Here is a 22,500-nt window from a genome sequence, read left to right as displayed (position 1 = left end):
ATTGGTGTTTGGAAGACGCTACTGCCATGGAGTAAACGTCCTCATCTGTGGCCAAGGGAGCTAAGTCGCACCCTGCAACCCGTAGCGCACATTTTCTTTGGCAAATGACATTTGTTCAGACGAGAGAAACGCCAGGGAAAAGTATGCGGCTTCTAGCTTTCTTCTGTTGAAATGGCATTTATTCAGAGAAGCTGAGGGTGATGGGGTGGGTGTTGGGGAGGGAGTGTTATTGAGGGTGGGGGTGAAGGGGCAAGAGGATGAGAGTGGAGGGGAAGGGGAAGGTGTGTGTGTGTGGGGGGGGGGAGGGGTAGAGGGGGACGTTCGAGGATGAGAATGGGGGGGGGGGGGGTGCGTATAGGAAGTTTCTCTTGAGAAGCTTTGGCAAACAGAAAAAGAAGAGAAAATAGAGGTAAAAGGAGAAACAGATTGAGAATCATGGTAGAAAGGGGGGGGGGGGGGGGGGGTGATGCTAGGTGTAAACCTAGGGAGAGAGAGTAAGAGGGGAAGGGAAAGCTTTCGGAGAAGTCAAAGCACTCTCGCCTTTTTCCGTTGGGGCATCAAAACTATGAACACCTTGTTTGCTTTATTTCTGGTCTGAAGGTGATTCTGTTGTGTTCCAAGTGATGAGAGCCATGCGTTGGAGGTTGTTCTTGGGGGTGTTTTTGCTTTTTTGTCTTGTCGGGAGGGTTCAAGACAACGTTTGGCTGGGTGGAAGGCGGAGGCGGTGGTGTGTGTGTGTGTGTGTGGAGGGGAGGGGGGAGGGTGGAGCGGTGAAAGAAAGGAAAGATATAACGACGAAGATGAAATAATTAGTTTAAAAAAACACCCACCAATACAGAACATTTTGAAGTGGAAATCGTTGTTCGGATAAACGCATATATATACAAGAAAGGTACTACATCAATCTCGTTGTGTGGGATGTAAACACGAGAGAAACACTGCGGAAGCAGAATCTTTTACGCAGATAGAAGCAAGAAAGAAACGGTGCGGATACAGAATCGTTGCGTAGATACAAACGACCACAACCAAAGCTCATTTCCCTTCCTTTGGGTGCAAGCGCTTCAAAGGATTTACGCTCCAAATATTTGCAAGCGGCAGAAACTGCAGACTACCATTGAAAATCCTTTACGGCTCCAGTCCATTGCAGAATGAAGCCCATTACGGCCGATACCGCGCTGCGTTGTTTACGCCCGTTTTCACACTGCTGGCAGCAGGGTGCAGAGGTTTTACTGCTCGTTGAAAAACCCACAAAAACCTCCACAGGCGGCGAAGAGAACTGTGTCACTGTTGGGGTTTGTCCTCAGTTTTAAGGAACGTACGTACTGCCTGTGTTCTCACTTCGCAGTGTCTGCGAGAGAAAGCGAACAGCAAAGCCGTAACTGTGAGCTAGAACAGTGCATGTGATAAAGTCTAGCAATACTGCAACGTATTGGAAGTAGAAACAGTCCAACTGTTGCCGTTTCAAAAGCGGATACAAAAGGGAATATTATAAATTTTATTTTAAGAAATCCATTTTCCTTACAAAATCGTTGAATGCGACATTTGTATAATCGAACATGTTCAAAAAGGAGTGTCTGCGTATTCAAGCAGCGTCCCAGAAATGTAGCTGCTAAAATACTTACTAGTGGTACGAACATGTCTTAAATAATGAAACCCTGACTGAAGTTATATAATTATGTGTTTTTCAATCAGTTTGAGTTACTTCCTTTTTGTTAAGATTTTGTTTTAGATTATTACGCATGTCCCTGCATCGAGTCTTCTGAAATAGATTATTTGCCTTGCCTTGGCCTCCACATGCATGAGAAGGGAGAGTTCGTCAGTACGCTGCGTGCAGGGCAGCTCTGCAGGTGGCAGGTTCATTTGCTCACCGGTGAGCCACAAACTGTCTCTTTCATCGTTTGATGGCCGCCGCAACACACGCCATTTGCATCCGTAATGGTCACGCATTTATGACGTTAGCGACGTTTGTGTCCGTGCACTTGAAACCACGTTTGACCCCAACCTCAAGTGTGAAAACACAAATGGTGAAACTGCGCTATTCTCTGTCTCGTTGAAGTATGGGCACAACGTTGACAGCGTGGTTGTGAAAATGGTGCGGGATGCATTGTGGAAACAGAAGCAAAACATGTCTGTCGTATGGACGGAACTCCGTGTGGCCGTTGTGAATGAGGCATTGGAAGTCACCGTTCAAGTGTATAAAATATAGAGAATACTACATGGCTTGCAGTGTCGTACCAGATTTACACGAGTTTTTTTAAAGTTTTTTTAATATTGAACTGCGAGCGAAAGCGAGCTGTTCACTATTTGAAAAAGCAACGAGTGTAAATCTGGTACGAAACAGCAAGCCATGTAGTATTCTGTTTATTCTACATACTGTACTTACGTGTATTTTACTGAAAATGTCCTGCAGTCGAGGCAGCTAAATTGAAGACGCTTGTTTTGGAACCTCGATCTCTTCTAAAGCCTCGTGCAATCTATTACGTCAAAGCAAAGAAACGTCACTCTGAAAGTGTGGCGTGATGTGTTAGTTCTAAAGATTCATGGAGGGTAATTAGCGAGCGCAATTTTTGTTTCTATAATGACGTTTGTCTCGGTGACTTTGGCACCATAAGCAGTGAAAAAACTTGCTTGACATGACCTCATTTACATGATAAGCACACGTGTGATTTGAACGATTATTATCTCACGGGTGTTTCTCTCACGTATGTAGGATAAAGTGTAGTACATATTACCTTTGACGTGTCTCGCCGGTTTTTGTGCACCAGCACCTTGTTACGCGTTATTCTGCACGCATCTGTCGGAAAAAAACCATGATGCTATGCTGGAAAACTGATGTAGCGCGTCAACAATGTGCCGTATGCCTTGGATTGGTTAGATTAAATCCGGTCCGAAATTTGGTCAAAATCTTAAATATAAAATCGTAATATTGAAGGAACTTCCGACATTGATGCCTATGTGCACTTAGATTTTTACCGTACCCAAATACTCCCTCTCTCTCTCTCTCTCTCTCTCTCTCTCTCTCTCTCTCTCTCTCTCTCTCTCTCTCTCTCCCCTCCCTCCCTCCCTCTCTCTCTCTCTCTCTCTCTCTCTCTCTCTCTCTCTCTCTCTCTCTCTCTCTCTCTCTCTCTCTCTCGCCCCCTCTCTCTCTCTCGCCCTCTCTCTTGCTCAGTCGGCCGCACTCAGTCAGTTATTTTCAAATATCTGCGCAACGTTGCCAAAAATAACATTGCTGCGCGTGTCGTGGTTTTCGTTTATGATTACGTCAATATTTGCTTGTCTGTATTCTGCGAACATCTTCGGCTGAAATCAGTATAACTTCTCCGACAGAAATCTGAGATGGAGATACACTCAGACATGTATACAGACACAAGCACTCAGAAGGTTTAGGGGGGTTCGCTCTCAGTGTCTGTCTTTCTCTGTTTCTATCTGTCTCTCTCTCTGTGTATTGTTGTCTGTCCGTCCGTCTGTCTGGTTGTCTGTTTCTCTCCCACTCTGAAAACACATGTGCACGCACGCACGAACGAACGAACGAACGTACGCACTCACGCACGCACTCACGCACACAAACAAACACACACACACACACACACACACACACACACACACACACACACACACACACACACACACACACATACACATACACGCACTCAACTAACTCCGCGACCCCCGAGCAATGTTTTTGAAGCTGGGTTGCAATACACACGGAAGCTGTCTCGAAGGGGTAGGGACGGGGTATGATATTTTCCCTTGCTATCATAGGCAGAGAAAAGAATAACTCATAGGGCCACGAACGCTCAGTGGTGAGTGATGACGTCAAACAGCATCTTCAAGACAGAAAGACCCCAGCTTTGAACAAAACAGATTGTTTTGCGTTCCGCTTGTTGTGTGTGAGGTGATAACTTGTTGTGCTGTATTTCTGGGGGGGGGGGAGAGAGAGAGAGAGAGAGAGCGAGAGAGAGAGAGAGAGAGAGAGAGAGAGAGAGAGAGAGAGAGAGAGAGAGAGAGAGAGAGAGAGAGAGAGAGAGAGAGAGAGAGAGAGAGAGAGAGCTTGATAGTGGTGATGTGTTTGAACATTTGCGCTTCCTCTTTCCCATCCAACAGTCCTAGTAAATTTTAAGGGGCTTATTGTCCGTCAGGTCTTAATTGCCTATATTGGACATGAATTGGTTTATATGTGTATGATAGAGTTGGCGTTAGGATTATTATTATCAATATTATCTTCAAAAAAACATGGTTGGTATTATTGTTGAGAGAGAGAGAGAGAGAGAGAGAGAGAGAGAGAGAGAGAGAGAGAGAGAGAGAGAGAGAGAGAGAGAGAGAGAGAGAGAGAGAGAGAGAGAGAGAGAGAGAGAGAGATGTTTGACATTCAAGCCAATAAGTAAACACTTTGATAAAGAAAGACAATCGGACACACGAACAAGTAAAACACCCAAAACATTGTTGTGGCCGTTTTTCTGTAGCCTCAATGTCGAGGGGGGTGGTGGTGGTGGTGTTGGGAGGGGGAGGGGGTTAGATGTGAAAACTGTGTTTCCGGAGATAGATAATCAGAGCCATCTTCGCTTTTCGGGGCAAGAAAGACAAGCTCTGCAGCGTAAACTGTGAAAATGTCAGTTTACTTTCCGACGAACCCTCGCACTGCAAGCCAGACATTACTGACGAGCCCTCCTGTCTGTTTGTGTATACAGCTAACGCCGTAATCAGATGAAATATATATTTGTTTGGCTAGTTAGTTTGTTTCTGGGAGACGGGCCGGAGGCGTTTTTTTCTGCTTTGGTGGCGTTCCTGTGCCGAAACGCTGATTTCTGTTTTCTGGGCAGCATACGAGACTGATTTATACATGTGACAATGAGCGTTCCCCTGTTTCCTCTCCTTCCACTCCAAAACAACGTGTCAGTAAGCGACCAGGAGGAGGTACAGACAGACAAACAGACATATGTACCAGCTGGCGAAATTACAGGCAGGTTAGCTGACAAGGAATCAAGCAGACAGATTGACAAACAAGCACGCACACGGACGAACATTGTGACTGAATACTACATTTGTCAAATCCAGTTACTGTATGCCACGATGGTAACAGATTCAAGCGGAGTTTTGTCATTAAAGTTCAATGAAATTGTTGGCTTATGAGGACAAAAATGAAATAGGAATGGCGATCGAGTGTGTTGAGATCGTAACCTTTGAGCCACCGCGGACCCCTGGACATGTGAATACAAAGAAACAAGTACCATCCAGCCCAACAGGGTATCTGTCTGGACATCGCATCTGTCTACTGTCATCACAAACAAGTATGGAGTCTTTTAGTGTTAAAAGGTTGGGAAAGTACCAAGATTTCTCGAGTCTGTTTGTTTTGTGGAACTTGCTGTCTACTATACACGTTTCTCATTTTACTGCTGAGGCGCATTAACACGTCACTTCCTATCAGGGGCGATAAGCAGTTGTTGAATGTCTTTTGACCGAAATAAATAAATGAATGAAGTCGGTAGGTAGGGATCAGTGTGTGTGTGTGCGTGTGTGTGTGTGTGTGTGTGTGTGTGTATGCGTGCGTGCGTGTGTGCGTGCGTGCGTGCGTGTGTGTGTGTGTGTGTGTGTGTGTGCCCTTGTCTATCTGTGTCTGTCTGTGTGTCTGTGCTTGTGTTTGTGTGTGCGAAATGTGGTTGCAGAAATAAAACATTACCACAAGACTAACTTCACGGGATTGTCCTTCCTCTTCTTTCCACTATTTCAAATGCTGATTGCAAAGTGGAGTACCACAAAAGTCAGGATAGTAACGTTGAGCAACCACAGTAGGAGGAATGTAAGCAGCTATCTGTGGTATCAAATAGCAGAGGAAAGTACGAGGGGTGGACGAAAATTGTGTTTTTATGACCATCCTGTTGGTATGGTGAATGTCCACAAGTCACGGCGTCGGCTGATAAGACTGGTTCAAGTTGTAGACTTACGCGGAGGACGCAGAAAGGGGGCTTCTGATACAAGATGCTTTGTTATGTGATTTATTTTGTGTTGATATAGAACAACCCTAACACTGTGGATTATATTTAAGTCTTCTCCTTCTGCGTCATGTTCTTCTTGCATCGGTTTCGAATGGCAACATCAGTGAAGAGACGATACAACATGACGACCAACCAACCAACATTATTTTCTTCCTCTAGACTTCGTGCATAATACGATGAAAGTTAATTCAAAAACTTTTAAAAATTAGATTTTCACAGGCACTCATGACCTTTGCTTTCGGTATGACCTTGAAATGGTCCACAGTACAAATAATCGAGCCAGACCCATAACACTTTCTTTTTTCTTAATGGTACACATCTGACTTTCTTCTATACCACAAAGCTCTATATGTATAAACTAAATCCTCACCTATTAAACACTACGTATTTAGTTCGCTTTCAGCAGCGACACAGTAAGCTCCCTTGGCGACGAATGCTCGCCCTTTGCCAACTCTTGGCGCGCGGAGAGAGACAAGCACACTTCAAACGCAGACGATCACTCGCGCAACGTCCGACTGACGTCTTTGAACGCAACAGGTAGGCAGGTATCACTCTGCAACTTCGCACAGCACGTGTTTTAGACGCGTCGGGCCTTGCGGGGCGTCTCTCTTGAAGCCACCTCTTGTAACCAGGCAAGTGGGGAGAGACGGACTTTTGATTGCAAATGGCGGATGCAAGACATTGTTTTTGCTAGGTGGAAGGCGGTCTGACATCACGCAGCGAAAATTTCCTGATTTTAGAGAGAGCGATCTCAGGAATTGTTCAACGCCTAGTGGCAGATGCAAGTGTTTTAGATTGCAAAGGGTAGAGAGACTTTTTACACCGCAAAGTCCTATCATCTGACGTTTGTGTTGAAGCATCGGATACCCTTTGTAACATCTCCTATCTGTGGTTTCTTGCTTTGGGAAGAGTACGGCCAAGGGGTATTTTTATATTAGCTATTTACTTGACAATGTTCTATGCATATGATGATTATTTTGAACACGCTGGCAACATTTTAGCTGTACACAAATGCCTAACATCTAGAGTCAACAATATCAATAATTATGTTTTTGTGTGTGAAATAAACAGTGTGTTCCAAACACACAGTTCTGTCATGTTACACATTATTCTGCTGTGTAATTATATTACCACAAATCACATTTCAACTTTATGATCAGTGTTCTGACAACAACAAAAACACCTCTGTGATATACAATAGGACAAGATAAGACATACAGTACTGTAATGCCCTTTTTCAGAGTAAGATGGAAATCTCTCTCTCTCTCTCTCTCTCTCTCTCTCTCTCTCTCTCTCTCTCTCTCTCTCTCTCTCTCTCTCTCTCTCTCTCTCTCTCTCCCCCCCCCCCCCCTCTCTCTCTCTCTCTCTCTCTCAACACCACATCGCATAACCTACGGAACGCACACAAGGATACAGCGAGTGCTGACGGAAGAACGCTCCTCTAACGATGCCTCCAATGATGTAACCCAAGTGGTTGTACATCTTGCAGCGTGGAGATAGTAAAATTAGCAGATGCAGGAATTCTTGACGAGGTGCCGATATCACGTCAAGAGTGTCTGAGTAAAATAGCATCTTGCGAACGGTCGATCACAACTGGCATTTTGCAGACGTGTTAGCTGTAATGCCTGAAAATACGTCATTAATCCCGCTAGATGGCTATGTAAGTGATGGTGATGAGACACATGCCGCGACTCAGATCCAGGCGCTTCCTTGCTACTTTGTCTTGCATTCGGCTTGCCTAACGTATACTGGTGTTTGCTGGGCGTTGGCGCGTTTGCGTGTCTCAGAAGCCAAGCGTCTGCAAGCCAGAACATCCTGACATGTTTGTGGTATTCGGGTCTTCTTCTTCTGCGTTCTTCTGCGTTCGACGGTTGTGTCTAGGGTCGTAGTTCCGCTGCTGTCGTGAACTGGAACGTCGCTTTCAGGTCTTCTGACGTTCCCCAGAGCTTGGTCTCCAGTGTAGCTCCTTCTGGCCAGATCTGGTTCCGCTGATGCTGAAGGGAGAGAGAGTCAGAGACAGATAGACAGTTAGACAGACTTACCGACAGGTAGGCAGACAGGTAGGCAGACCGGTAGGCAGGTATCATACTGACAGCGAGTTTGAATAAGAGAAAACCGACTAGGTTACATCTGTACCAGAAGGCAGAAGACATTCGAATCCAACCATCGGCCCTGGCACTAACTTGAGTTATATTCAGAACAGACAATTCGTACGGTAGTTTTGAAGACAGCCATGTAGCCAAGCTAAAAGATACAAGAAAGAAACGACAAAGAGACAGAACGTGCATTGGAAAGCAAGCCATCCCCAATCCTCATTGCAGAAATCTGATCTTCTCACGTACTGCTCAGAATTGCCTGGATTATGCGATACTTGACAAATTTAATTATAAATGAACAGCTCATTTATTTTTTGCTCGCTTCGGGTTTCTCAGTCGGCCTCCAATTTAATCTGTTGAAGGAAAATCCAATGAAAGGGTATCTTTGATTAAACAGTATAATGGTCAATTGTCACTGCAGCTAGCAATAGGCCTACTTCGTGGTGAAATGAAAGAAGTGCTGGGTGTCTCTGATGCCGTTATCTTTTATAGTTACTAATGACTGTTCCCCTCTCTTTTTTGCTGACAGCCCCCTCCCCACCCCACCCTTTCTCTGTCTCTCACACTCTCCCTGTCTCTCTATCTCTGTCTCTGTCTGTCTCTGTCTGTCTGTCTCTCTCTCTCTCTCTCTCTCTCTCTCTCTCTCTCTCCTCCTTCCCCTTCCACCCCCCCCCCCCCCCCCGCCCCACCTTCGCGATTTCTTCTTATCCATCCATCCCTTCATCTGGCTCTAGGCGGCCCATGGACTCAATCCAATAATGCAATGTCGCACAAAAAACGAAGGGTTCGTGGCTGTAAATTTTGTCAAGAGGACCCGGCGGCCTTTGCCTTCACTGCTATGATGGATTCGCCAAACCCCATTTTGCAAAAGCTGGGGAGGGGGTTGGGGGTGGAGAGGGGATTGTAGAAGTGGTGGAGGGTGGGAAGGGTATGATGGAAGGCAGGGGATGATGATAGGAGGTGGGGAATTGTGATGTGATGGAGGGGGAGGAAAGGGATGTGTGATTTGGCAGTCGGGTCAAGTGTGTGTGTGTGTGTGTGTGTGTGTGTGTGTGTGTGTGTGTTGCCAGAATCAATGGACAATTTAATTGAATTTGCAACCCTATTACTGTTCGAAAACCCCTAAAAGATTTTGATAAGCTCCATGTTTTCCCAAATTCTCTCTCTGCCTCTCTCTGTCTCTGTCTGTCTGTCTGTCTGTCTGTCTGTCTGTCTGTCTCTCTCTCTCTCTCTCTCTCTCTCTCTCTCTCTCTCTATGTCTCTCTGGCTCTGTCTCTGTCTGTCTATCGGTCTGTCTGTCTGTCTGTCTCTCTCTCTCTCTCTCTCTCTCTCTCTCACTGTGGCTCTGTCTCTGTCTGTCTGTCTGTCTGTCTGTCTGTCTCTCTCGGTCTCTCTCTCTCTCTCTCTCTCTCTCTCTCTCTCTCTCTCTCTCTCTCTCTCTCTCTATCTCTCTCTGGCTCTGTCTCTGTCTGTCTCTCTGGCTCTGTCTCTCTGGCTCTCTCGGTCTGTCTCTCTCTCTCTCTCGGTCTGTCTCTCTCTCTCTCTCTCTCTCTCTCTCTCTCTCTCTCTCTCTCTCTCTCTCTCTCTCTCTCTCTCTCTCTCTCTCTCTCTCTCTCTCTCTCTCTCTCCTAAAATCTCCATCCTTGAGTAATAAAGATCGTTCGCTCTCTCTCTTGCGGCACTTCGGTGTAAGGGAAACAACTCCGGTAATAGTCCTGTCCATTCATATCAATGTTGTTCCATTACATTTTCTTTCTTTTTACATTTAGTCAAGTTTTGACTAAATGTTTTAACATAAATCGAGACGAAGGTCGTGGTGTGTGTGTGTATGTGTATGTGTGTGTGTTTAGAGCGATTCAGAGTAAACTACTGGACCGATCTTTATGACATTTTTCATGATAGTTCCTGGGTATGATATCCCCAGAAGTTGTTTTCATTTTCTCGATAAATGTCTTTGATGACGTCATATCCGGCATTTTGTAAAAGTTGAGGCGGCACTGTCACACCCTCATTTTTCAATCAAATTGATTGACATTTTGGCCATGCAATCTTCGACGAAGGCGCATATCAGCTAGGAGGCTTAACAATTAATTAATGACTTTGGTCATTAAAAATCTGAAAATTGTAATTAAAATTATTTTTGTATAAAACGATCCAAAAATACGTTTATCGTATTCTTTATCATTTTCTGATTCCAAAAACATATAAATATGTTATATTCGGATTAAAAACAAGCTCTGAAAATTAAAAATATAAAAAAAAGTATGATTAAAAGTAAATTTCCGAAATCGATTTAAAAAGAATGTCATCGTATTCCTTGTCCGTTCCTGATTCCAAAAACATATAGATTTGATATGTTTGGATTAAAAACACGTTCAGAGAGTTAAAAAGAATAGAGATAATAGATATAGAAAAGCGTGCTATCCTCCTTAGCGCAACCGCTACCGCGCTTTTTTGGATAGTTAATTTCACTGCCTTTGCCACGAGCGGTGTACGAGTGTACGGTCTTGCGGAAATAATGCAATGCGTTCAGTTTCATTCTGTGAGTTCGACTGAGCTTGACTAAATGTTGTATTTTCGCCTTACGCGACTTGTTTTAATAATAAAATAAACGACAATCTCATTGTAAAGTGAGTTTTTTCAAATGAAAAGAGAGACGGACGCATTGACGAATTTTTATTTACGAGGATTTATATCGCGCACGTATCTCACCACACAAGGCGACACAGGGCGCATGTTACCTATTAATGCCGTGTGAGATGGAATTTTTTACACAATATGTCGCGCATTCACATCGGCCAGTAGATCGACTGCCTATAGGCGCTGCATCCACCTTTCACGGCCTATTATTCCAAGTCACAGACGGAAACGAATACAGAGTCAATCTTGACAAATGACATGAACAGCAACAACGACAGCAACAACATACACACAACCGCCCTGATATGGCCCTTCGTGGTCGGCTGGGCGTTAAGCAAACAAACAAACAAACATACACACAGACATACACACAGACATACAGGCAGACACACACACTAACAACAACAACAACAACAACAACAACAACAACAAGAGAACAACAAGTCGCGTAAGGCGAAAATACAATATTTAGTCAAGTAGCTGTCGAACTCACAGAATGAAACTGAACGCAGCAAGACCGTATACTCGTAGCATCGTCACTCCACCGCCCGTGGCAAAGGCAGTGCCCGTGGAATTGACAAGAAGAGCGGGGTATTCGTTGCGCTGAGAAGGATAGCACGCTTTTCTGTACCTCTCTTCGTTTTAACTTTCTGAGCGTGTTTTTAATCCAAACATATCATATCTATATATTTTTGGAATCAGGAACCGACAAGGAATAAGATGAAAGTGTTTTTAAATTGATTTCGAAAAAAAATTTTGATAATAATTTTTATATATTTAATTTTCAGAGCTTGTTTTTAATCTTAATATAACATATTTATATGTTTTTGGAATCAGCAAATGATGGAGAATAAGATAAACGTAAATTTGGATCGTTTTATAAATTTTTATTTTTTTTTTACAATTTTCAGATTTTTAATGACCAAAGTCATTAATTAATTTTTAAGCCACCACGCTGAAATGCAATACCGAACCCCGGGCTTCGTCGAAGATTACTTGACCAAAATTTCAACCAATTTGGTTGAAAAATGAGGGCGTGACAGTGCCGCCTCAATTTTCACGAAAAGCCGGATATGACGTCATCAAAGACATTTATCAAAAAAATGAAAAAAACGTTCGGGGATTTCATACCCAGGAACTCTCATGTCAAATTTCATAAAGATCGGCCCAGTAGTTTAGTCTGAATCGCTCTACACACACACACACACACACAGACACACACACACACACGCACGCACATACACCACGACCCTCGTTTCGATTCCCCCTCGATGTTAAAATATTTAGTCAAAACTTGACTAAATATAAAAACAAGACAGCGATAGAAGAGAAGAGACAAAGGAAATGCCTGGCAGATCCAGGTGGCCTCAATACTGTAAGTCTCGCTTTGCACGTGCACTTTTCTGTCGTTTCTTGTAAAGCTTCGGGATTACAAGTGTACCACTTGAATGAAGTGTAACTTTTTTTTTAGGTACCCTCCTGCACCCCATCCATCACCCCCCACCCCTGTCCGGAATATTACTTGGTCTGTGTGTGTGTGCACCTGGCTTTTCTTGTTCTACATGAGTATAAGATGATCGGACTGCATTCAGTACTGGCACCCTCTGAGAGTTTGAACAGTACAGGTTCTTATACTATGGAAAGAAGGAAATTAGAAGTTCAAGACTACTCTGAAGATAGAGGAGACGAGAGAATGACGGAATGATGATGATAATAATGTTGATGATGACGACGACAATGACGACGATGATAAGGAAAGGAAGGAACGCGTACGCATACATGTGCAAAACTTGGCATACACATCTAAAGCCTGATGTTAATGGGGCGAAGAAGTCGACTGCAATTAGCTCAATGCTCGAAGCTTTGGTACTACATTGTTGGTAACAACAGACTTCTCGAAGTCGAGGTTGGGCCCAATGAAGGACCATCTTATAACGGACAAGATCCATCGAAAGCGGAGTACGGCTGCCTACATGGCGGTGTAAAAACGGTCATACACGTAAAATCCATCTCGTACAAAACGACACGTGTACGTGGGAGTTTCGGTCCATAAACGCAGAAGAACAACAAGAAGAAGATAACGGACAAGATAAGAAGTAGAACAAAACACACATGTTCACCTTTACCATACGTTTTTCACGTACGTGCTTATTGCACTGAACGATCTGTGTTCGTGCGCTGCAGTCCTCCAATTTGTTGCAGTGTTTCACTGAGAGCTAAGCCGCGAATTAAGTTACCCAAACCAGGTCTTTCTCGGTGCTTTCATGTAAGCCGCTTCCGTGCTTTTCGGGTTCCAGACAGGTAGTTAGTATCGTTGGGAGGGGATTGTTTGGGTTTGTTTTACCTGGCTCCCTGCACATTTTTGAGGATAGAGTTATTCTTTGAAGTAGGCTTTGTTTTTGCACATGTTTTTTTCTTCTTCTTTTTTTTCTTGTAACTTTGTTTTTGTCTGTCAGTCTGTGTCTGTCGCTCTTGTCTCTCATTCTCTCTTTTACTCGCTCGCACTGCACACAGGCGCACATTCGTGTGGGTACGTAAGCGCATGTACACACGAACGCACTCGTGCTCAAAGTTACAATGCACACGTGGTGTTAAAAGCAACAAAAACGCACATAATACGCATTTGCGCGCAGACTTTTCTTATCCACACACACACATACACACACACACACACACACACACACACACACACACACACTGTCCCAGCACCCCCGTCTCTTTCTGATATCCTCGTTTTTCGTTTCCATGTTGGCAGCCCCTCCGTTTCAAGCATATTTTGTGCCCGACACACAGTAATGCCAACAACCAAAAATGCTGTTCTCATTTTCTCTGGGCTGACTCGATAATCCGCAAAGAAAACAGTCACAAACGCTGGTAATCCATCGTCATAACTTGTTATTCCACACGGCTTACCATTAGATCCCTCCTCAATTCCTTTTTCCTGCCAGTGGCGTAATATTCTTGCTGGCAGTTAATTATATGGATGCCAGAAACGGAAGAAAGAAGAGTAACCGGAGATGGTGGTAGGAAAAATAGAAAACAAGTATTTCTGTCAGTGAGTCTCTTTCCCACCCCCACCTCTCTCTCTTTCTCTCTCTCTCTCTCTCTCTCTCTCTCTCTTTCTCTCTCTCTCTTCTCTCTCTCTCTCTCTCTCTCTCTCTCTCTCCCTCTCATTTCTTCTCGCTCTCTCTCATATATAAGCACACAAACGCGCACGCTCGCACACACACACACATACACACACACACACACACACACAGAGGCAGAGAGAGAGAGAGAGAGAGAGAGAGAGAGAGGGGGAGGGAGGGGGAGGGAGGGAGAGGGAGAGACGACAGACAAGACAGACAGACAGACAGTGACAGTGACAGTGAGTGAGAAAGCGAAACACGTGTGAAGGAAGAACGGTAATATAGTTTTGACAGAAGGGGCCCAGCTTCTTTGGATACCCGATAGTGTTGTGTACATTATCGTCTTTTTCAGGAAACGTGTTTTGTCTCGGCCGCTGTGAAAATTGTTTCTGCCAACCCAAGAGAATATTGTTTGGAATTTTAACCGTGCCAACATGGTCACACGTGGTGGGAATGCTTTGGTTTGGTTTTTAAAACAGAGGGGGGTTCTGAAATCGGGTGAAGCCTTCTGTGACCTCATTTTGAAAACAAAGAGTTCGCTTGAGAAGGTTAATCCTTTGTGATTTACGTATAAGCACCCCCACCCCCCTGTTTCCTTCTCCTTCCTTAACACGGTTGTTTCTGTGTGGATTTTGTTTGGTATGTGTAGTTTTAAGTGTTCGTTTTTCTCGTTTGTTAGTCAGCGTGATGAATTTAGTATTCTTTTTTTTTTATTATCATTTTCACTATAATATATTGTTCTGTGTTGATTGATAGACTGATTGAATGGTGGAAGGATGTGAATATAATTATTTGTCATTGTTTTGATTTATTTCCAATCTCACACTTTTTCCTTGTCACTTTCTACTTTTCATTCCCATATCGACGATTGTTTCTCTTCTTTGTTATTAGCACTTTCACAAGAGGAAACCTCAACATTGTCGTTTGTTATTTGTTCATAATCCTTAATGCACATTGGTTTCGCACTTCTCTATCTCGTGTGTTGCAGCACACACCTCTGCAGCAACCTTCGACCTCGTCTATCTTAAGTCACTCTCGAATTTTACAATCATTTCCCTCTCTATTTTCAGTGCTTCGTGATGACTTCAGAGAAAACCCACAACCCGCGACAGTGGCTGCGGGCGAGACCGCCACCTTTCACTGCAAGCCTCCTCGCGGGGAACCCGAACCGAAGGTCCTGTGGCGACGCAACGGGTCGCCCTTGGCCAGCGAAGGGCGACTGACCGTGACCGAGGAGGGCGACCTGATCATCGCCTCCGTGGAACAGTCCGACGCGGGCGACTTTACATGTCTAGCTCTCAACAAGGGTGGGGAGAGGGAGAGTGCGCCCGCCTCTCTCACCGTGCTCGGTGAGTGTGGTTGATGACATTGGACGAATTTAAAAAAACAAAAAAACTTTGTCGGGTTTGTAGGGGTTGTGAACGAGTTACTGTTCTTGGTTTTACTGGGACAAACATTGGAGGGGCCAATCGCTAGCGAGGGGTGTGTCGAAAACACGCGGACCGGAGCACGTGTGAAGTTATTTGTGAGAGGAAAAAGCAAGTTTAAGGGTATTCACTGTATTACTCTGTCATTAAGAAGCCTTTATAAGTCGCATGCGCTGCCTCCACATTACAAAAGAACCATAACAACAGCAATCGACATTACATTTATAGTTTTGCTCACGTTTTTATTCTGTTGGTGCTTGCAGAGAAGCCCACGTTTCGTCAGATTCCCGATGACGTCATCGCCAAGGAAGATGACACAGTAGAACTGAAATGCAGCGCCACCGGGGACCCCCGCCCCACGATACAGTGGCAGAAGGAAGAAGGGAGGGTTCCATTTGGAAGGTGAGCGCGGTTTTTTGTTTCATGTGACGTCACGTAAGCAAATGTTCGATTACACAAAAATACACCTAAAAACACAAAGTTGAGTTCAGTTTCATTGTGTTAAGTTTGGTTTGGTCGCAGTTTATTTTGTTTTAGCTTGGTTACAATTGAGTTCATCGTCATAGAATCAAACTGCGATTTTGATCTCTCTTGCCGAGTTGTCTTGTTGACTATCTATCTGAAACTAGCAGTTATCAAGACAAACATGGTTTTCATGCAAATGTCAAAATCATTGCAAAGGTTCAGTGAGAACTATGCCGGTCACATGATTTACTTTCAACCTTTTCTATTCGAACCAAATTCTCACCGAATGCCTCTTTCGTGTGTGGTACAGGTACAGTTTAAAACGATCGAACTGAAATCATTGAATGCCATATCAACAAGCCAAATATATTTGCTTTGCAGGGCGCGAGAGCTGGACGACGGCACGCTGTGGATCGAGAAGGTCCATGTGTCGGACGACGGGGTGTACGTGTGTATCGCCGAGAACACAGCTGGCACGGTCAAGGCCGTTGGACGTCTGACTGTACATAGTAAGTGACTCATGACATGCTGTTTGTTTGTTTGTTTGCGTGTTTTGCTCTACATAGTAAGTGACTCATGACATGCTGTTTGTTTGTTTGTTTGCGTGTTTTGCTCTCTGAGCTAAGTTCTTCTTCGTGGTCCCAAATAGCCATATCTATTTTTGTGTTGAAACAAGCAACCCACCATCGTCTGTCCTTTAGTCTGTCTGTTCGTCTCTCTGTTTGTCTGTCTGTCTGTCTGTCTGTCTGTCTGTCTCTGTATGTCTCTCTGTCTCTCTCTCTGTCTGTCTCTCTCTCTGTCTGTCTCTGTCTCTCTCTCTCTCTCTCTCTCTCTCTCTCTTCTGTGTGTTTGTTTGTTTGTTTGTTTGTTTGTTTGTTTGTTTGTCTGCATATGCCTTTGTTATCAATACCGATGGTTAGTGGATATGACAAAAAAAGAGAAAGCCAGCATTGAACGTATGTTAAGTCTGGAGTCTAACAAATATATCTGTATCACACCAACAGCATACAGATTTAGTTTTCCACACTATTTTGCTTCATGATAGTATTAGCTCCAAATCTGTGGTAACTTCAAAAACGCAAAATATAATTTTTCGTTCAGACTAACATTTCAAGATACAAATCATAAACTATGTCTTCGTTAAGACTAGCATTTCAAGATATTAAACATAATTGTGTTTGTTTAGCAATGCCCTCCTTCCTGATCAAGCCGACCAATCAGGCGGTAGGACGAGGGAGGACTGCCACACTGCAATGCGTTGTCACGGGCAACCCCCCACCCACTGTCTTCTGGAGCAAGGGCAAGGAGCAGGTAAGTGAAAGTCAGATTTCCAGCAAAAAAACAGCCACTTTAAGAAACAAATTGTCAATGCTTATTATTCTCTCAGGTGCCAGGAGAATGGTTCCGAATTACTCTCACTTACTCTGTTACACATGGCGTATGTATTTTAGAGTGTTTACTTCCCTTTGTTTATCAGATCTCTAAACAGCGCTCTGCCTCATCTGTTTAAGATTGTCACTGTTTAATGTTACATCTTGCAGCACCTGATGTTCCCAAACCACGAGAACGGGCGGTACTCTGTGTCCGAGGACGGCACGCTACGGATCCGTGACGTCGAGTACGAGGACGAGGGGCAGTACGTGTGCCAGGGCCTCAACGTCCTGGGCAGCGAGAAAGCCACGGCCACCATCTCTGTCAAAGGTGAGAACATATAAGATGTTTGGTGGCGTGTTGGCAGACCAGCGTATTTATTGGTCTGAGGTGGCCATATTGTCTTTTGTTTCATCTTTATCGACCAAGCTCCTTGACAAACACTACAGTGCAGAAACTCTGAAGGTTTTATTCCGGGATGCCCTCCCGGACATTATTTTAAATTTTTTTAAAGGAGATACAGATTTGAACGAAATTTGAAGAAGCCAATGTGGAATTTATGCAGTTTTAGACTTCAAGCACACCATCCTTTCTCTTGGTTTAAACAAAACTTTGTTCCATGTTTGTATCGTGACATATAATTATATACTATTTAACATGAAGCATAAAGCTTATATTAACGAATCATTTCCCTTGCAGAGGAGGACAAGCGGCCACCCCCCACCATCCTGATGGGTCCCCAGAACCAGACCCTGGAGCTGAAGGAGGTGGCCATGCTGCCGTGTCAGGCCAAGGGAAACCCGCCCCCTGTCGTCAGGTGGTACAAGGACGGGAGACCACTCATCGGCACCGACCCCCGAATCACCATCCTCAACTCAGGCACTCTGCAGATCTCAGGTCAGTTCATTAAGCAGTCAATCGATGGATTAGTTAGAAAATCAATCAATCAATCAATCAATCAATCAATCAATCAATGGTGTAAGGATTGTAGGCCCCTCATCGGCAACGACCCCAGAATCACCATCCTCAACTTTGGTACTCTGCAGATCTCAGGTTAGTTGTTTAAGCAGAGAATTGATGGATCAGTTAGTCATTCATACAATCAATTAAACAATGGTGCAAGGATGGTAGGCCCCTAATCAAAACTGAACCCATTATCACCACCCTTAACTCTGGCACTCTGCAGATCGCAGAACAGGTCCTCAAACGGACAATTGATGAGTCAGTCATCTTATCAGTCAATCGCTATGACAACTCTGGCTCTCTGTAGATCTCCGGTCACGATGGATGATTGAATTAATGAATGGATAAATGAATGAGTGAGTGGTTAGGTGGTGGATAGCAAAAAAACAGATAGGAGTTGCTGTTTTTTGTCAGGAGACATTTAGATTACATTGACTGTGTTCACTGATGAGTAATCACGAAACGCAGATTTGGAAAATTAAAGATTGTAGGTCTCCAGGCAGCACTGCTTAACTAAATGTTGCCCCATCATCCCTCAATTATGGCGTTGATGAATAATGAACATTTTTCTGTTGTGCAGACCTGAGAACGTCAGATACAGCGGTGTACACCTGCAAAGCCATCAGCGAAACTGGGGAGTCGTCATGGAAAGCCACCCTCACTGCAGCCAGTAAGTCACCACTGTTGTACTTCGTTAAAGGAAGCGAGCAAACGAACAAAGAAACAATCAAACAAACAAACAAACAAACACATGGGCGACTTTTAAGATGCACACACATAGAGTGGGTATCTTTTGCAGCGTATACTTCAGGTGTAAATGTCTCCATTTCAAATCCACATCTGCATCAGGGAAGAAGACATCATACGTGGAATTGTTTTGGTTCTGGTAGCTTCGTTTACTTTGCTTTCTCGTTTGCTGTTTGATAATTTTTTATTGGTATTGCTGTTTCTTGCGTCGTTCCCCAGCGGAGCAAAATACTACCTTATTAATTGTCCCCCAGAAGATTTTGTCCCTACTTTCGAGCATGTATCAGTTCCGCATAGCCATATTGGTTTAAATGGACATTAAAAAACAACATTCAACCATTGTCCTTTTTTCCCCCAAACCAAGGTCCGTTCCATCAGATTGGTTTAAATGCACATTAAAAAACAACATTCCACTATTGTCATTTTTCCTTCACAAGACAAGGTCCGTGCCATCAGATTAGTTTAAAGGGACATTAAAAAAACAACATTCAACCATTGTCCTTTTTGCTTTACAGAACAAGGTCCGTTCCATCAGATTGGTTTAAAGGCGAAGTTCGGGAGGAATTTTTCTGCGAGTACGAAGATTTGATTAATGACCTCCAGACGCGCAACTGACACTCACACCCTCTATCCAACAAGTGTCTGGAACTGTTTAGATAAGCAGTAGTATGGTGGTATCTCTGATTACTGGACCGAGAAAAAAAGGGAAGTCACTGTTTCGTTCACTTTCGTGTCTTCGTGTGAATTTGGAGACGGCCTGTGAATTAGCCTGTGGGCATAGGGAAGCTGGGTGTTGATAACTAATGATAACAGACTTGGAGGAACGAGTGGCTGTAGCACATAGCAGACATTCTTTCAAAAATTACAAAAAAAACATTCAACCATTGTCCTTTTTTCTCCACAGAGCAAGGTCCGTTCCATCGTATGCCCAAACCCTCCTCCTTCCCGGATCCTCCAGGCAAACCCGTGATCACAGGCGTGACGGACACCTCCGTTCACTTGTCGTGGACAGCCGAGCGTGACCTGGCTAAGTCACCCGTGACGGGTTACATCGTGGAGTACTTCAGCCATGAAACGCCAGAGGTGAGCACAAACTGAACTGAAATCAAGGAATCCCATATTGACAAACAAACTGAACTTAATCAATATATTATATGACTGCTAGAGTTAACTCTTTCGGACCTGCAAACCGCTGGGCATAACTTCCCCTTGTTCCTGTCTATCTTAGAACTTAGAAAAGAAAAATAGTATACCCTTCATTTCTGTTTTTTGTGAAGATTCAAGAATCGAAAAGCAAGAGTTTTAGTTTCATAGAATAGTGTATTTGACGTATCATTATTTCAGATCAGTGAAATCCCCCCTTTTAGGACCCCTCACCCCCTACTGTTCCAAACATTCTGTCCACAACATCTTGCTAATTAACTCTATTTTAAGACTCCCTCCCTTTTAAGACCTGGTTTTATCAGATTTGTGGAGGTCTTAAAATGTGGGATTCACTGTACTCATTCCATAATTCGTTGACCTCCTGACTTTCAGGGCTGGGTGAAGGTACCGGACACGATCAACCAGGAGAGCTACAGTGTGCACGGCCTCAAGCCCGACACAAGCTACATCTTCGTGGTCCGCGCTCAGAACATGTTTGGGGTCAGCGAGCCGAGTCCTCCCTCCGACCCCATTGAAATTCAAGGTAAAGTTTGGTGTTTTTTTTTGTTCGTGGATGTTCTGCTATGTTTGGAGATGAGAGATTCAGTTTGATTGGTCTTCCTGGTTTTCTGTCTGTTCTTTGTCTGTTCTTCGTCTGTGTTTGTCTGTGTGTGTGTCTGTTCGTGAGTCTTTCTGTCCGTCTGTCTTGTATGTGTGTCTGTCTGTCTGTCTGTCTGTCTGTCTCTTTCTTTGTCTTTCTTTCTCTCTCTCTCTCTCTCTCTCTCTCTCTCTCTCTCTCTCTTTATCTCTCTCTCTCTCTCTCTCTCTCTATCTCTCTCTCTCTATCTCTCTCTCTATCTCTCTCTCTCTCTCTCTTTCCCTCTCTCTTTCCCTCTCTCTCTCCCTCCCGATCTCTCGACAGAATAATCGTCAGATGCTGATGGGTGAACATATCCGCTCTTAAGTTACCTATACGGTTGCATTTCTACCTGTGCAGTGTCTTCCACGCCTCCAGAGAACATCGTGATACACAAGGAAGACAACACCATTCACATACGATGGTCACCTCCCAAGTCTGACCAGACGGGGGACATCGAGGGATACGAGGTAAGCAGTGGTCAAACAGATACATGCATGTTTGTGTTGTACTGTATTTTAACACTTGAATAAAAATGTTTATAAAAAAAGAAAAAAAGCTGTGGTCCACAACGTGGGACTAAGTTATTCGTGAACAAAAAATCAATAGGACCAGGGGGAGGGGGATGGATTGGGAATTTAAAAGAGGTGAAACATGGATAACTTAACTAATGGAGTTATCGGGAATTGCTGTCGCTCTTCTGAAATGGAGTGTTTGAGGAATGACCATTATCAACGAAAGGTCAGTTACTCTGGATCCGGCGAACCAAGGAATCCAGAGTCATTGTTAGAATATGGACTGCTCCAGCAAAGCGATCTTGACTTTCATCTCTGCATTTCCTGCTGGTCCAGTAAATTACACAAATAGAGGGGAAAACAACAACAACAACAACAACAAGAGATACATTTTATACTTATGTGTGTGCGTTTTGGATGCAATGAACCCTATTCTATGTTTCTAGAAGGTAAGGGGTGGTGGTGTTAGAAACATTGGCAAGAGAGGGAACCATAGTGTTTAAAATCAGAACCTATCGTTGCTGGTGCTTTCACATGAGCTGTTCTGTTAGCTTGCGATCTTTTTCTCTTTTCTGTGCATAGTTTATTATCATGTATGTAGTTTTAATCCTCTTTTGAATGTTCTGGCTGTCAGATTTACTGTCTAGACGACGACCGAACTCACAACTGCAGCGTGACAACGGACGACGCGTCGAGCAGTGTACGTATCCAGAACGTGGACCCAGAGAGAACCTACAGAATACGTCTGGCGGCCAGGACGTCACAGGGTGTGGGTGTGTGGAGCAAAACCTTCGTCGTTGGTGAGTACACTTGCTATATGTGTGGGGGTGGAATGGGGTGGGGTGGGGTGGGGGTTGGGGTGGGGATTATCGACGGTGGGGGGGATGGGGGATGGTGGGGGTTTAAGGTTGGTTTGGAGAAGTAGTATATATGTCTGTCAAAGTTTGTCGTTTGTTTCCGTGTCTGATGTGTGTGTGTAGTGGGATGTTCATATGTGTGTGTGTGTTTGGGGGGGGAGAGGTTATTCGTGTGTGTGTGTCTGTGTGTGTGTGTGTGTGTGTGTGTGTGTGTGTGTGTGTGTGTGTGTGTGTGTGTGTCCGTGCCAGTGTGTGAGCTGTAGAATGAGATACGAAAATGTTAATTAGATATGTTATGGTGTGCACCAAATACGGATAATTAGTTTCTTTCACGGGTACGCCTTTCCCAAGAAATGTAGCGTATCTCTGTACAACTGTCTATCTAGCTATCTCTCTATCTATATGGAGATGATGGGGAGAGGGTCTCACGATCTGGGTATTTCTTTACACGAATGGGAATGAGAGTCTCCTGGGCAGGAGCTTTCCTTCCTGAAGGCCAAAGAAGAATAAGAAAAAGA

The 22,500-nt window shown here is 44.1% G+C and overlaps 1 protein-coding gene across 2 annotated transcripts in view; it reads left to right on the top strand.

Moving 5' to 3' along the window:
- The window catches only part of LOC138973606 (roundabout homolog 1-like), a 40,396-nt gene that overhangs the window by 4,425 nt on the left and 13,471 nt on the right, over positions 1-22,500 (top strand). For both annotated transcript variants that reach the window (XM_070346322.1, XM_070346321.1), the window contains exons 2-12: positions 14,928-15,206; positions 15,548-15,686; positions 16,131-16,258; positions 16,936-17,060; positions 17,291-17,450; positions 17,820-18,017; positions 18,664-18,753; positions 19,735-19,913; positions 20,367-20,517; positions 20,971-21,080; positions 21,760-21,925. In XM_070346322.1, the coding sequence (XP_070202423.1) occupies positions 14,928-15,206; positions 15,548-15,686; positions 16,131-16,258; positions 16,936-17,060; positions 17,291-17,450; positions 17,820-18,017; positions 18,664-18,753; positions 19,735-19,913; positions 20,367-20,517; positions 20,971-21,080; positions 21,760-21,925 (1,725 nt within the window). The remainder of the gene's footprint in view (positions 1-14,927; positions 15,207-15,547; positions 15,687-16,130; positions 16,259-16,935; positions 17,061-17,290; positions 17,451-17,819; positions 18,018-18,663; positions 18,754-19,734; positions 19,914-20,366; positions 20,518-20,970; positions 21,081-21,759; positions 21,926-22,500) is intronic.

The sequence above is a fragment of the Littorina saxatilis genome, linkage group LG8, assembly GCF_037325665.1.
Source record: "Littorina saxatilis isolate snail1 linkage group LG8, US_GU_Lsax_2.0, whole genome shotgun sequence".
NCBI classification, from domain to species: Eukaryota; Metazoa; Mollusca; class Gastropoda; order Littorinimorpha; family Littorinidae; genus Littorina; species Littorina saxatilis.
This window is presented reverse-complemented; position numbering and strand designations above follow the sequence as displayed.